The following is a 12,533-nucleotide window of genomic DNA, read 5'->3' as shown; positions in this document are numbered from 1 at the left end:
TGTATCTAACACTGATAAATTATAAGGGTGGTACGCTTTCTATTGTAACATAATAAACCCTTTTTCTCTCTCTTTGTATTTATTGTATGGGGCCTCTGAATTTTGACATGGCTCAGGGCCTCAGCATGTCTCAATCTGGCCCAGTTTCTCCTCTTCATTCCATTTGTTATATTTCTATAATGCCCCATCACCAATGATCTCTGGGCCTTCCCCTGGGCTTTGCGCCACCAGCTTAGAAAACATGCCAGAAGGACAGCGAGCCCTTTAAACAGGATTTCTCTCTCTCTCTTAAACCTGTTCTGCAAGCACTTTAACACACTTCATTTGCTCCTACTCCCCATAGGCGGAAGAGCCAAGTACCTCCCCAGGAATTGTTTCCCTCTGTGTGGCTGCTCAACTGGCACTCCTAAAAAGATTTTACCCCAAGCAATTTCGGTTCTGGTACAGGTCTTGGTGAGGAGTTAAATTCCACGGCTTTCTCTTCCTTCTGACCAGAAGACTGTGGCTGCCCTGCCTTCCTCCTGCACCTGCTGAAAGGTAGGAGAACCCCCTCCTCTTCACGCCAAGATGGTGAGCCACCTGCCTCGCTCTGCTGACCTGGCCCGCTTCTGCCAAAAGCTCAACCGAGTGAAGACTCTGGAGGACGACATGATGGAGACGTCCTTCAACCGATGCCTGACCACCGTGGACTTGGCCCTGCTGGGAATCGGGGGCATGGTGGGCTCCGGCTTGTACGTGCTGACGGGCACCGTCGCCAAGGAGACCGCGGGGCCAGCCATCGTCATCTCCTTCGTCATCGCTGGCGTGGCCTCACTGCTGGCTGCCCTCTGCTACGCCGAGTTTGGGGCCCATGTGCCCAAGACAGGCTCTGCGTACATGTTCACCTACGTCTCCGTGGGTGAGATCTGGGCCTTCCTGATTGGCTGGAACGTCATCCTGGAGTACATGATAGGCGGGGCTGCCGTGGCCAGGGCGTGGAGTGGCTACCTGGATGCCATCTTCGACCACAGGATCAAGAACTTCACGGAGACCCACATTGGCACCTGGCACGTCCCATTCCTGGCCCATTACCCGGACTTCTTGGCATCCGGCATTCTGCTCATCGCCACCGCCTTCATCTCCTTCGGCGCTCGGGTCTCCTCCTGGCTTAACCACGTCTTTTCTGCCGTGAGCATGGGGGTCATCGTCTTCATCCTCGTGATGGGATTCATTCTGGCCAGGCCCGAAAACTGGGCTGCCGGCGAAGGGGGCTTCGCCCCGTACGGCATCTCCGGGATCATGGCTGGCTCAGCCACCTGCTTTTATGCCTTCGTGGGCTTCGACGTGATCGCCACTTGCAGCGAGGAGGCCAGGAACCCCCAGAGGGCCATCCCCAGGGCCATCGCCATCGCGCTGAGCCTTGCCACGGGCGCCTATATCCTGGTGTCCATGGTCCTGACGCTGATGGTGCCCTGGCACTCTTTGGACCCCGACTCGGCCCTGGCTGACGCCTTTTACCGGCGAGGTTACGCCTGGGCGGGCTTCATTGTGGCCGCTGGCTCCATTTGCGGTAAGTCGAGGAACTTCTCCTAACATCCCCTGCCTGGGCCTCCTTCTGCCCTCGGGCCTGGGGGGCATACGTGGGGTCCCAATCCACCCTTGCAGGGTTCTCCAGGTGGCCAGGCCCACTCCCTTGCCTGGTTTCTGGGCAGATTGTTTGTTTGTTTGTTTTCCCCATTCTAAAAGTTTGAAATGCGTCTCCTACGGTGGAGTTACTGGCAGCAAGAGCTTTGAGCTAAAATATGGCGGAATTTTTTATTTTTGTATTTTGTTCCCAACTCCTCCGCCTTCAGCCCCTTCCACCACTGGAAGAAGCCCCTGAGAGCTTCCCTTGGGCTCAGAAGAGTCCCTGCCCCAGCCCAGACGGCTTGTTTGCCATCGCGCCCTTTCCCGGTCCCCAGCCCCTGGCTGCCAAATCCAGCTGGGGCCTTCGCAGCTCCTCTCCCAGCAGCTTTCAGCAGGAAGTGGCTGACGGGCCGCTGGTATCCCTGACACACACACACACACCCATCCATCCGTCGCCTCTCCTTTTTCTCTCCAGCCATGAATACAGTTCTGCTCAGCAACCTCTTCTCTCTGCCCCGGATTGTCTACGCCATGGCGGAAGACGGGCTCTTCTTCCAGGTCTTCTCTCGCGTGCACCCCCGGACGCAGGTGCCCCTGGTGGCCATCGTGGTGTTCGGCTTCCTCATGTCTGTCCTGGCCCTCATCTTTGACTTGGAGGCCCTGGTCCAGTTCTTGTCCATCGGCACCCTCTTGGCCTACACCTTTGTGGCCGCCAGCGTCATCATCCTGCGCTTCCAGCGGGCCAAGACCAGGCCTCCCCCTCCGTCTGCCGAGAGCGAGGCCATCCCAGCCTCTGCTGAGGGCTCCGCCGAGCCAAAGGAGTACGAATCGTTTTCTGATAAGCTGCAGCTGGTGGGCAAGGAGAAGGGCGAAAGCCAGCGGGAGCCTGGGCAGCTGAAGGCAGCGTTCGAGCCCTACCTAGACTTCCTCAGCGATTTCTACCCTGGGGAAGTGGTCACGGTGGCCGTTATCACCCTCATGGTGTCTGCCCTCTGCTTGTCGTCCGTCTTGGTGTTTGGGAGGAACCAGCTGCACCTGCCCACCTGGAGCTACGCCTTGCTGGTCGTGCTCTTCAGCCTGGCCTTCGTATTCAGCTTGTTCCTCATCAGTGTCCACGAGCAACAGCAGAGCACCCAGACATTCCAGGTAAGGGCAGCCAGAGCCCAAGGCATGATGGGGGCCGTGGCTCAGTGGGAGGGCCCCTGCTTTGCATGCAGAAGGAGCCAGCTTTGATCCCCAATGTCTCCAGGTAGGGCTCTCAAAACTCCTGCCTGAACCCTGGAGAGCCACTGCCAGTCGGTGTTGGCAATATTGGGTTAGAGGGACCAAGGGTCTGACTCCATATCGGGTAGCTTTCTATGATGGTGGGTCAACCTGTCTCCAAAGGCTTTGGTCCCGGGTGCCATTTGGATCCACTCACTCATGCATCTCACAGGGCCAATTCCCACATGCTGGGCATGCTGAGTGTGGAAGCGGGCTTGGCAACCATGTGCCAATGTAAAGCCGCCCCAAGTGGTGGGTGCAGTTGTGAGTTGTGCTCCTGGGGAGGCAGCACAGGGCTGTTTTATTCCCAACCACTGTCAGTGTCTGGGCACCCCAGCCCCTGGCCACGCCAAATTGGGGATCAGCCTGCAAATTGCAATTTGACCACCCGGCAATGCCAAGGAAGCCCTTGTGCATTTCAAAAAGCCTTGTTCAAGAGACCCTTGCTGGTCGATTATGACCAGGCGGGAGGGGAAGCATGGCCTTGGAGCTCCCAGTAACAAACCAGCAACAATAGCCTGGAGCTTCTGTCTCCTTCACTGGCTATATCAGCCATGGGGAGGGGCCATAGGTCAGTGCTTTGCATGCAGAAGGCCCCAGGTTCGAACTCCAGCAGAGCAGGAGAAGAATCCTGTGCCTAAAACCCTGCAAAGCTATTGCTGCTGGTCAGTGCCAGCAATTATGCTGGCTGGAAATGGCAGCCCACACATCTGGAGACCACTAGGCTGGGGAAGGTTGGCTGCATTCCAGCTGTTGAATTGTCTCCTCTGACCCCCATCCAAGTAGTTGTGATGTATGTAGTAGTTGTAATAGTAGTTATTATAACAACAACATTGTAGAAAAGGAAGAGGAAAAGAGAATAATATTCACCACTGGCCATGGAAGTTAAAGAACTATGGCAACAGAAAAAGGCTACAAAAACTATGCCTCCCCAAATACATCCACACTAAAATCCATACTCAAAACATGCCCAATAGTCAGGAAATTCCTGCATCAATAAAAGACAGCATGCATTGGCAAAGCCTGTCATGTTTGTCTAGAAAAACTGCCACGAGCAAGAAAAGTGGTGATGGTGATGATGATGATGATGATGATGATGATGATGATGATGATGATAGCAGCAGCTAATAGGCACCCAAACACCAATAGCCAGTAAGATGGCAAACTGTGCAAAAAGTATTGAGCACATCCACAGAGGATGATCCCACAGCTCCCGCGGCCAGGCTCCAATGTCTTTTACCCAGGCCTAGATGAAAGGGCCGACCTGCTCTCATCTTCCCATGTCTGCTTCCTCCTTAGTTACCGCTGGTGCCTTTGACGCCTGCCCTGAGCATTCTCATCAACGTCTGTCTCATGCTGAAACTCAACTACATGACCTGGCTGCGCTTCTCTGTCTGGCTGATCGCAGGTGAGTTTGGGGTGTGGCTGCAGAGAGAGACGCTCTCTGGAAAGTGGGTGCTGAGAGAAATTAGTGGGGGCAGGCTCCTGAGGAACACCAGGGTGGAACCAGCATCGCAAGGCGCATGCTGGTGGTGTTACACCCATCACCGCTAGGTGACCAGTCCCCACCTAAGCTCATTCAACCTGTAGATTGCCTTATTTGACATAAAAGGTAGTGTGGAGGATTAACGTGTACTTATCTATGCCTGGGGGTCTCCAGCGTGGTGCCCACAGACACCTCCCTTGGCCTCCACCAGGCTCCGGGCCTCTCTTGATTATTATTCTAAGGATTTTTAATTGTAACAGATTAACAAGTTGGCTGGCCTGCTGCAAAGCAGAGCACCCCCCACCAGCAAGTGTTTTCGTGTTTTAGTGCTAGACGCCACCTTTGCCTTGTATTTAACGCTCCTGGGCAAGTTTCTTTTCCTGTAGTCTCACCAGCTTTCCATCTGTGAAAAAAATGAGTGTTTTATGAATGAACAAGAGCCCCACAAGCACAAAATGGCAGCCATTTTGTGAGAGCACCCACAACAGTCAAAAATTCCAAATGTGAAATCCTGTCCACTGCTAAAGGTTGAGGCAAAATCCTCAGATGTCAAATGCTGCACTGGGAAAAAAAATAGCATGTTTCTGAAAAACATTTGCCATCAAAATAAACATGCAACTGTTTTTGGATAATGTTTTGGGGCAAATTCACTTTAGGTCCAGTTTCTCAAAAAATCCCCCACCCCACAGCAACAGCTACATGTACTTGAATGTTGTTGCTGTTTCTATTTTGGTCAAAAGCTCTATTTTAAACAGCAATTAGCTGATTAGCATTTCCAGTCTCTGAAATGTTTTTGCATTTGAATAATGTAACATCTTAATATTAATGCACGATACTCACTAGCCACCAGCGGATTACGACATGATAATCTTGGGTCATCAAGGCCAGGTGGCTGTGGAGAAGCCCTTCTCTCAGCCCGGCCACCCTTTGGTGGGGACACCTTTTCGGTAGCAAATGGGAGGGGCCGTGCCTTCGTGCTAGGGCCTCTGCTTCGCTTGCAGAAGGTCCCAGGTTCGATTCCCGGCATCTCCAGGTAGGGCAAGAAAATTTCCAGCCGGAAATCCTAGGGAGCCGCAGCCAGCGATGGTCTGACTCAGTATACGGCAGCTTCCGATACTCCTGCGCTCCTAGTTGCTCCCAGCCTCTGGAAGTCTCTGCTGACAGAGGCATCGATGCTGATGGAAGTTTAATTGTGTGGATGCTATTTCCTTTACTGTTGTGTTTCATACTTTTGCTTTTAAGATGTTTTAGCTAAGGTTTTGTTTTAATCTAAGGGTCTGTGTTTTTTACCGTTAGTCACCTTGATTGCCATTCTTGGTGTACAGGCAGGCTAATATCTTAATAAATGAACTCCCCACCCCCCACCCCACCCCACCCCACCCCACCCCACCCCAGGTCTTCAAGGTACAAACTGCTCAGATGGCATACATTCAGATGTTTTCTTTGCGGCATGTGCTGATGTGGATCCACCACAATAGTTGTGTTCCTGCAATGTTCATGTGGTCTGCTGAACAAAAGCTTTTCTCTGCACTCAAATAGCTAATTAAGCATGCTAATTTTATCCCTGTAAAGCTAAGCAAAGCATTTTGTTGGGTCTCCTTTATGCAAACAAGCTGCATGCATCAGCAAAGTGTCATTCAGTGCCAAAGGAAGGTGTTTGTGTGAGTCTAGAATAAAATGGACTCGCCAGATGTTCTGCCGTGCATCTTAATTTGCCTTGCTGCTATGTCACAAGGGTCCTTGTTGTGGGCTCTTGGTCAACAGCTGTTTGGCCACTGTGTGAACAGAATGCTGGGCTAGATGGACCCTTGCAGCTCCATCACACCAGTGGTTTAGTGCCCTTTTGCTATGCCTGGTGTGCGGATTTGCAGCACGGTACTCACATGATGCTATGCCCGTCCTGTTGACACACCAACTCCTCCCCAGCCTTTTCCATCTTTTCCCAGAACGCCTAAAGTCTGGATTATTTCCCCTAAACCCATTTTCCTTTGTTGGGGGAGTGTGCCGTGACCAGAGCCTTGCTGTTGGCTTGAGTGGATTTGCATCAGGTCCTGGCAGGGAAAAGCAATCTCTCCCAACAGCCAGCTCTAAGCCTCAACAGAAAACCCAAACCTTGCATTCCCAGGCTCGAAAGCATTTTTTTTAAAAAATTGTACAATGCCCGAATCTCTGCAGTCAGGACTGTACTCCCTCGATGCCCCCAAAGAGCCAGACGAAAGGGTTCCATTTTTTGCTGGGCAGAGAGGCGGTCTGGTTGAAGGGGGGTCTTGTTAAAGGGGGGGGGTGAGGAGCAACCAATGAACTGGAGGGAGAAAGAGAAGGGGCGGGGCGGGGTGGAAGAGCAAGCGTGTGTGTGTGATGGAGCCCTTGGTCTGATCCAGCCTCAGGGCTCTCCCTACGTTCTCATGTAAGGGAGGCGCAACGTCAGGCTAAGGGTTTAGGGTTCTTGCTGACCCTGCTCTTCCTCTCCACCCTCCAGGCTTGCTGGTCTACTTTGGCTACGGAATTTGGCACAGCAAGGAGAACCTGCGGGAGTCCCAGGCGCACGCCGTCAGCGCCCGCTATGTGGTCTTCCCAAGCGGCAGCCTCGAAGAGACGGTGCAGACCGTGCAACCCAGCTCTCTGCCCTCGCAGGGGCTGGAGGAAACCGTGGGAGAGGAAGCCCAGAGATGATCCGGGGAGGCCGAGCCAGAGGAGACCCTTCCCGTGCCCCCACCCAGCCCTCACCTGGCCCAGCCAGGAGCCTTTGGGAGTGGCGCACTACTGCCAGTGGGGCAGAGACCCACCGCTTCCACTTCCTCGCTTGGCCCCCTATTTCTGTTGCTGGGAAGCCGGCCCTGCCTTGTTGCTGGATGCCCTTGGAAACAGCCCATTCTGTCCTGCCCTCCGGCTCGGAGTTCGGCTTTCACCCACAGTGAGCTTCTTGAAGTTTGGGCTGTCGCCGTCCTTTCCCATTACCTACTCGTTCACGTTCCCTTCCTCGGGTCCTGCCTTCGAGTAGCTGTTGCCATTAAGAAGGCAGCCGGTTTAGATCCTCCTGGGGCGGTCCAGCCTGTCGCCCCAGGAAGAATCCCGTTTGATGGGTTCATGCAAAGCACAAGGGCGAGGAGAGGGGAGTTGGATTGTCCGGGACGGGGGTGGGGGGGGGGCGTGTTGACTCTGGTTCCCAGTCCGTAATTAGACCAGGCATTTGGCTGATGTCTGCCCATCAGAAATATACGGTCCAACCAGTATAAATGGCATCCCTAGGTGGCACAAGGCACTTCGACACGGTGAGCTTCTCTCTTGCTCTTACTGTGCAAGCCCATGAAAAGCAGGGAAGAGGTCCGAGGTGACTGTCTGCAGTACTGGCCCCGTTGAAGTGAATGGGAGCGCACAGCCTCCATGCAGTGCAATGGGGTCTGCACAGCAACAAACAAAGAAACAGCACTGGGCCGTGCCCTGTGTTAGCAGGTGCAAGAGGGGGGCTGGTTGGACGTCCCACCCAGGGACGTCCCACCAGGGCTTGGCAGTAAAGGAGAAGCCGGTTTCTCACTTGCTCCACTTCTTCATGACACCTACAATGAGGCTGCAATCTTTAGCTTCCCTCACCTGTAGCTGGGCAGCTGCAAACCGGAGGGGGCAGATTTTCGGGCACCCAACCCCCCTGCAGCACTTGCCCATCCCTGACTCTAGGCCCTCTCTGTGTGGATTTCACTTATTGCAAAAGCCGCCTCCGTCCAGGACTCACACTACACCGTGCGGCGCTCGCCGGCCGCTCCTCACGGGCTCTTCCCTCTCAGCCACTCAGAGGGTGGAGACTTACAGAGGCCGGACCGACACTTCTTAATTGTATAAGATAGATCCGTGTTTCCTACGCTTCTGGCCCGTGTCCTGAATTATATTTAGAAACACATTTAATTTTAAACCAGAACAGTTTACTTTTAGTGAGTTCATAAGAGCAGCTGCGTATCAGGAACTTTCCAGGGAAAGCCCAGCAGAGGCTCTGCTGAATAAAGGACCTGCCCTCAGAGGAGCCCCCTCCCAACTCCCCGCCACTTCTGTGTCAGGCTGCCATTCTAATGGGCCTGCCTCCTTTGAGGGCAGGGCACGACATTCTGCTGAGTGTCTGCAGCAGGAGAGATTGAAGGAGGTAATTGCACCTGTTATGGAGAGCCAGGGCTGTAATCCATGAGGCCAACGGGAAGGAAGCGAGACCAGAGCAGGGACTCATGCAGAAGGACAGTGGGGAACTTCTGTTCGTTTCTTATTATTACATTTCTATACTGCCCAATAGTCAAAACCGTTTCTGAGGGTGGCGACTCCTTGCACTGTGCACACTGGAACTTGTGCTTTTTAATTTATTCTTTGCAGCACATAGTTCGGGCATTACTGTAATTATTCTTTTGATCTTTTAAAAGCAGCCTTCCCCAACCTGGTGCCCTCCAGGCCTATTGGACTACAACTTCAGTCATTCCTAGCTGGCCTGACAAGTGGACGAAGCGTTCATTTTATGTAGTCCTTCCCAAAGGAAGTGAAGAAAATATTGATTTATTTCAAAAAGGACTTTATACCGCCCCCCACCCAGCAGAGCAACACATAGCACCTAATCTCCTACAGAAGCACAGTTGCAGGCCCCAGCTCTAAAGTCTTGGGAATGGCAAGATTATTTATTTATTTATTTATTTATTTTATTTCTACACTGCCCAAGAGCCAAAGCTGGCCTCCCTGCTCTTGCGTGCCTTTCTGCTCTTATCTCCGTTCAGAAGATGCTCGCCTGAGGGCTGAGTATTTGCTTAACCCCTTCTGATCCGCAGTGCCACCTGACAAAAGCGGGTGGCACCAGGGCATTCATGTTGGTTCCCATGTATTCAGACATCTCCAGCAGATTTATGTTCAGTTCACATATAAGCAGGAGAACCAGCCTCCCCCTTTAAAATTGTGGGACCAGGCACTACTCCGCAACAGTGCCTGACTTGGTGTCAGTGGGGGGTCATCCTCCCAATTCCCCTGCTGGATGCACCTTCTCCTGCCACCCAGGGAGACAGGGCAGCTAAAGAGAGTGAAAAACAGCTGGGGCTTAGCAGGCCAATTGAAAAAGGGCAGAGAGGCTGAACAGGCGGCTCCTGAGCAAGAAGCAGCTAGCTGGCGTTCTGTCAGGGGTCCCCTCGTGCAGGTTCACCCCCACCCCACCCCCTGCCCAGCCACCAACGGTCTGTTCTCGATCACGCTAATGCACGGACGGAGCGTGGCTGCTTTGGGGACTTTTGGAGCCGGGTTTTATCATTTATACGCTCATCTACCGCCAGTGAATCCCAGGTAGGAGGCACGTACCCTTGTGTCCCAAATGCTGCTCGCTTGCTCTCTTCCACCGCTAGCTTGGGTCTTGTCGCCCTCCTCGCTACTGTGTTTTCCTGCTCTGCTACAACTCTGCTCTGTACAACAACTTGTGGCAAAGAAGCCAATCTCATATAAAGTTGTGTTGTTCCTTGGCCGTGAGCTGCGATGGTGATTTTGTGCACATCACTTAGACAGGCCAAAGAAGCCAAATATGGCTACAGCATCACAATCACAGGATCGTGCCCTTAGCAGCACGGGCAGCAAGTGTGATGTTCCATTCTTACCCTCTTGCTCCCAAATCCCAGGCCCAGACAGTGACCCGGTCCCTCTCCGCGTCAGGGCAAGATCCTGCAGAGCTCCCCTGGATCATCCCACAGCAGTGTAAAGCAGCACTTCCACACGAGGTTTGCATTTTAGTCGGAAACAAGCCACCTCTTGAACGAAATAAAAGCAAAGCAAAGAAGAAAGAGGGAGAGCATCTTGTTTTACTAGAAGCACATATTTTATATAAAGTCTTTTCCATATGGAAGCTTTCACCACTCGGGGAACTATCACACATATCAAAAATACAGCTTTAAACTATCCAGGGGCATTCTAAGGGATGAAGCATCGTGGGCGTCAGGCACACTTGTTGCATGCAGATTTTCAGGGTTCAAGTCCCAGCACCAGCGGCATAATGGATGTCAGGAGCTTGGGAAAGTGAAGCACGGTAGAGAAACAACAGGGCTGGATATGTGGCTAGCCTGACATGCTTGCTACACAGCGATTGCTTCTCCTGAGGCTTCACTAGGAATACAGCTCTGGTTGCTTTCATTCCAAGAAGGATAAGAGGTCCAAAGTCCAGATTCAACTAGTTATTTCCGGACAGTACGTTATTGTCCACCCTGGCAACTGCTGGCTGGCTGGCTGGCTGTGTGCCCGTTCTGCTCCTAGGTCTCCTTCCTTGCTCAGGGACTCACTATGCAGTGCCCTGAGCTCAAAAAGAAAGAAGTGGGCCCAGCTGTGCCGGCTTCCTTTTTGAGAAAAGGCAGCCATGTAGGGGCAGCATCCAAAGCGGAGCATTTACTCTGTGGCCCATGTTTCTGCTGGAAATCACCTCTCCCCATTGCCACACAAAAATCTGTTTTCTTCAAAGGTCTTTTCTACCAAAACTAGCACCTTTGTGGTCAAATAACACCTGGGGTGGTGTGGGTGTCGGGTGATTTTCAGCAGGGAAAGAGGCACAGAAGACAGGCTTAAAAAAAACTTCTCCACAACCACTTTTCCTGTTTTTCTTTTTAAAAAGGAAAAAGAAGTGGCCAGCATTAAGCATGCTTTTTTTAAAAAAATCCTTCAGGCTTCAATCCTATGCATGTTTAAACAGAAAAAAGTCCTACATGCATAGGATTGTGCCTTAAAGGGAGCTTTAGGTATTGATGCAGTATGTAGTTCATAGAACCGTATAGAATCATAGAATAGTAGAGTTGGAAGGGGCCTATAAGGCCATCCAGTCCAACCCCCCTCCAGAATGCAGGAATCCACCTTAAAGCATCCCTGGCAGGTGGCTGTCCAGCTCTCTCTTGGGAGAGCCCACGGCTTTCCTAGGTCATTGGTTCCATTGTTGTACTGCTCTAACAGTCAGGAAGTTTTTCCTGATGTCCAGCCGGAATATGGCTTCCTGTCACTTCAGCCCACGTCCTGCACTCTGGGAGGATTGAGAAGAGATCCTGGCCCTCCTCTGTGTGACAACGTTTTAAGTATTTGAAGAGTCTCCCCTCAACCTTCTCTTCTCCAGGCTCAACATGCCCAGTTCTTTCAGTCTCTCCTCACAGGGCTTTGTTTCCAGGCCCCTGATCATCCTGGTTGTTCTCTTCTGAACACACTCCAGCTTGTCTGCGTCCTTCTTGAATTGTGGAGCCCAGAACTGGACGCAATACTCTAGATGAGGCCTAACCATGGCCGAATAGAGAGGAGCCAGTACCTCACGTGATTTGGAAGCTATACTTCTATTAATGCAGCCCAAAATAGCATTTGCTTCCCCGCCCCCCAGACGCCTACCTCTAGCCTTCTCTTCTTCCCTCCTTCTTCTGGACCATTCCCTCTTTTATCTCTCCTTTTGCAGGCCTTTCTGCTTCTCTTCCTCCTGCTCTGGCCCCATCTTCTCCTTCCCTACCCTCCTCCAGCTGCCCCACCTTTCAGCAGGACCTGAGGCGCTCGTTAAGAACAGCTAAGAAACCCAAACTTCCTACCTTGCCCTTCTATGTCATGGAAGCAGCTCAGCCAATCAGCACCAGCAGCGTCACTATCGTCTCAAAATCCCTTAACCACGACAGAGTATAACAGCCTTCTCCAACCAGCTGCCCTCCAACTTGGCTGTGCTGGTTGGGGATGATGGAAATTCTTGTCCAACACATAGAGAGGATGCCAGGCTGGGAAAGGCCATCATCCACTGACTGGTGCAGAATACTGACAACTTGAAGGGTTCAGAGGAAGGTTATGCAGATTATGAGAGAAGAAATATGCACCGAGGTTTGAAACTACAAAAAGGCAGGGTTTTGGTTAAACCAGCAATTCCCAAACTTGGCGCCAAAAGGCACAAGTAGGCAGAGAGAATAAAGTCAATAAAATGGGCTCAAGTTACAGGAAGCCAGATTCCGGCTGGACATCAGGAAAAACTTCCTAACGGTTAGAGCAGTACGACAATGGAATCAGTTACCTAGGGAGGTTGTGGGCTCTCCCACCCTAGAGGCCTTCAAGAGGCAGCTGGACAAGCATCTGTCGGGGATGCTTTAGGGTGGATTCCTGCACTGAGCAGGGGGTTGGACTCGATGGCCTTAGAGCCCCCTTCCCACTCTACTATTCTAAGATTCTACAATTCTAT

At 52.2% G+C, this 12,533-nt stretch overlaps 1 protein-coding gene across 1 annotated transcript; it reads left to right on the top strand.

Moving 5' to 3' along the window:
- The first annotated feature begins 498 nt into the window (after positions 1-498).
- SLC7A4 (solute carrier family 7 member 4) lies at positions 499-7,033 on the top strand. The gene is made up of 4 exons (XM_063143732.1): positions 499-1,549; positions 2,081-2,751; positions 4,168-4,276; positions 6,834-7,033. Exons 1-4 carry the CDS (start codon positions 568-570, stop codon positions 7,025-7,027), a joined length of 1,956 nt encoding a protein of 651 aa, XP_062999802.1. The 5' UTR covers positions 499-567; the 3' UTR covers positions 7,028-7,033.
- The last annotated feature ends 5,500 nt before the right edge of the window (positions 7,034-12,533 follow it).

The sequence above is a fragment of the Elgaria multicarinata genome, chromosome 18 (genome assembly GCF_023053635.1).
Source record: "Elgaria multicarinata webbii isolate HBS135686 ecotype San Diego chromosome 18, rElgMul1.1.pri, whole genome shotgun sequence".
NCBI classification, from domain to species: Eukaryota; Metazoa; Chordata; class Lepidosauria; order Squamata; family Anguidae; genus Elgaria; species Elgaria multicarinata.
The sequence above is the reverse complement of the archived record's forward strand: the minus strand, read 5'-3'. Positions and strand labels throughout refer to the sequence as shown.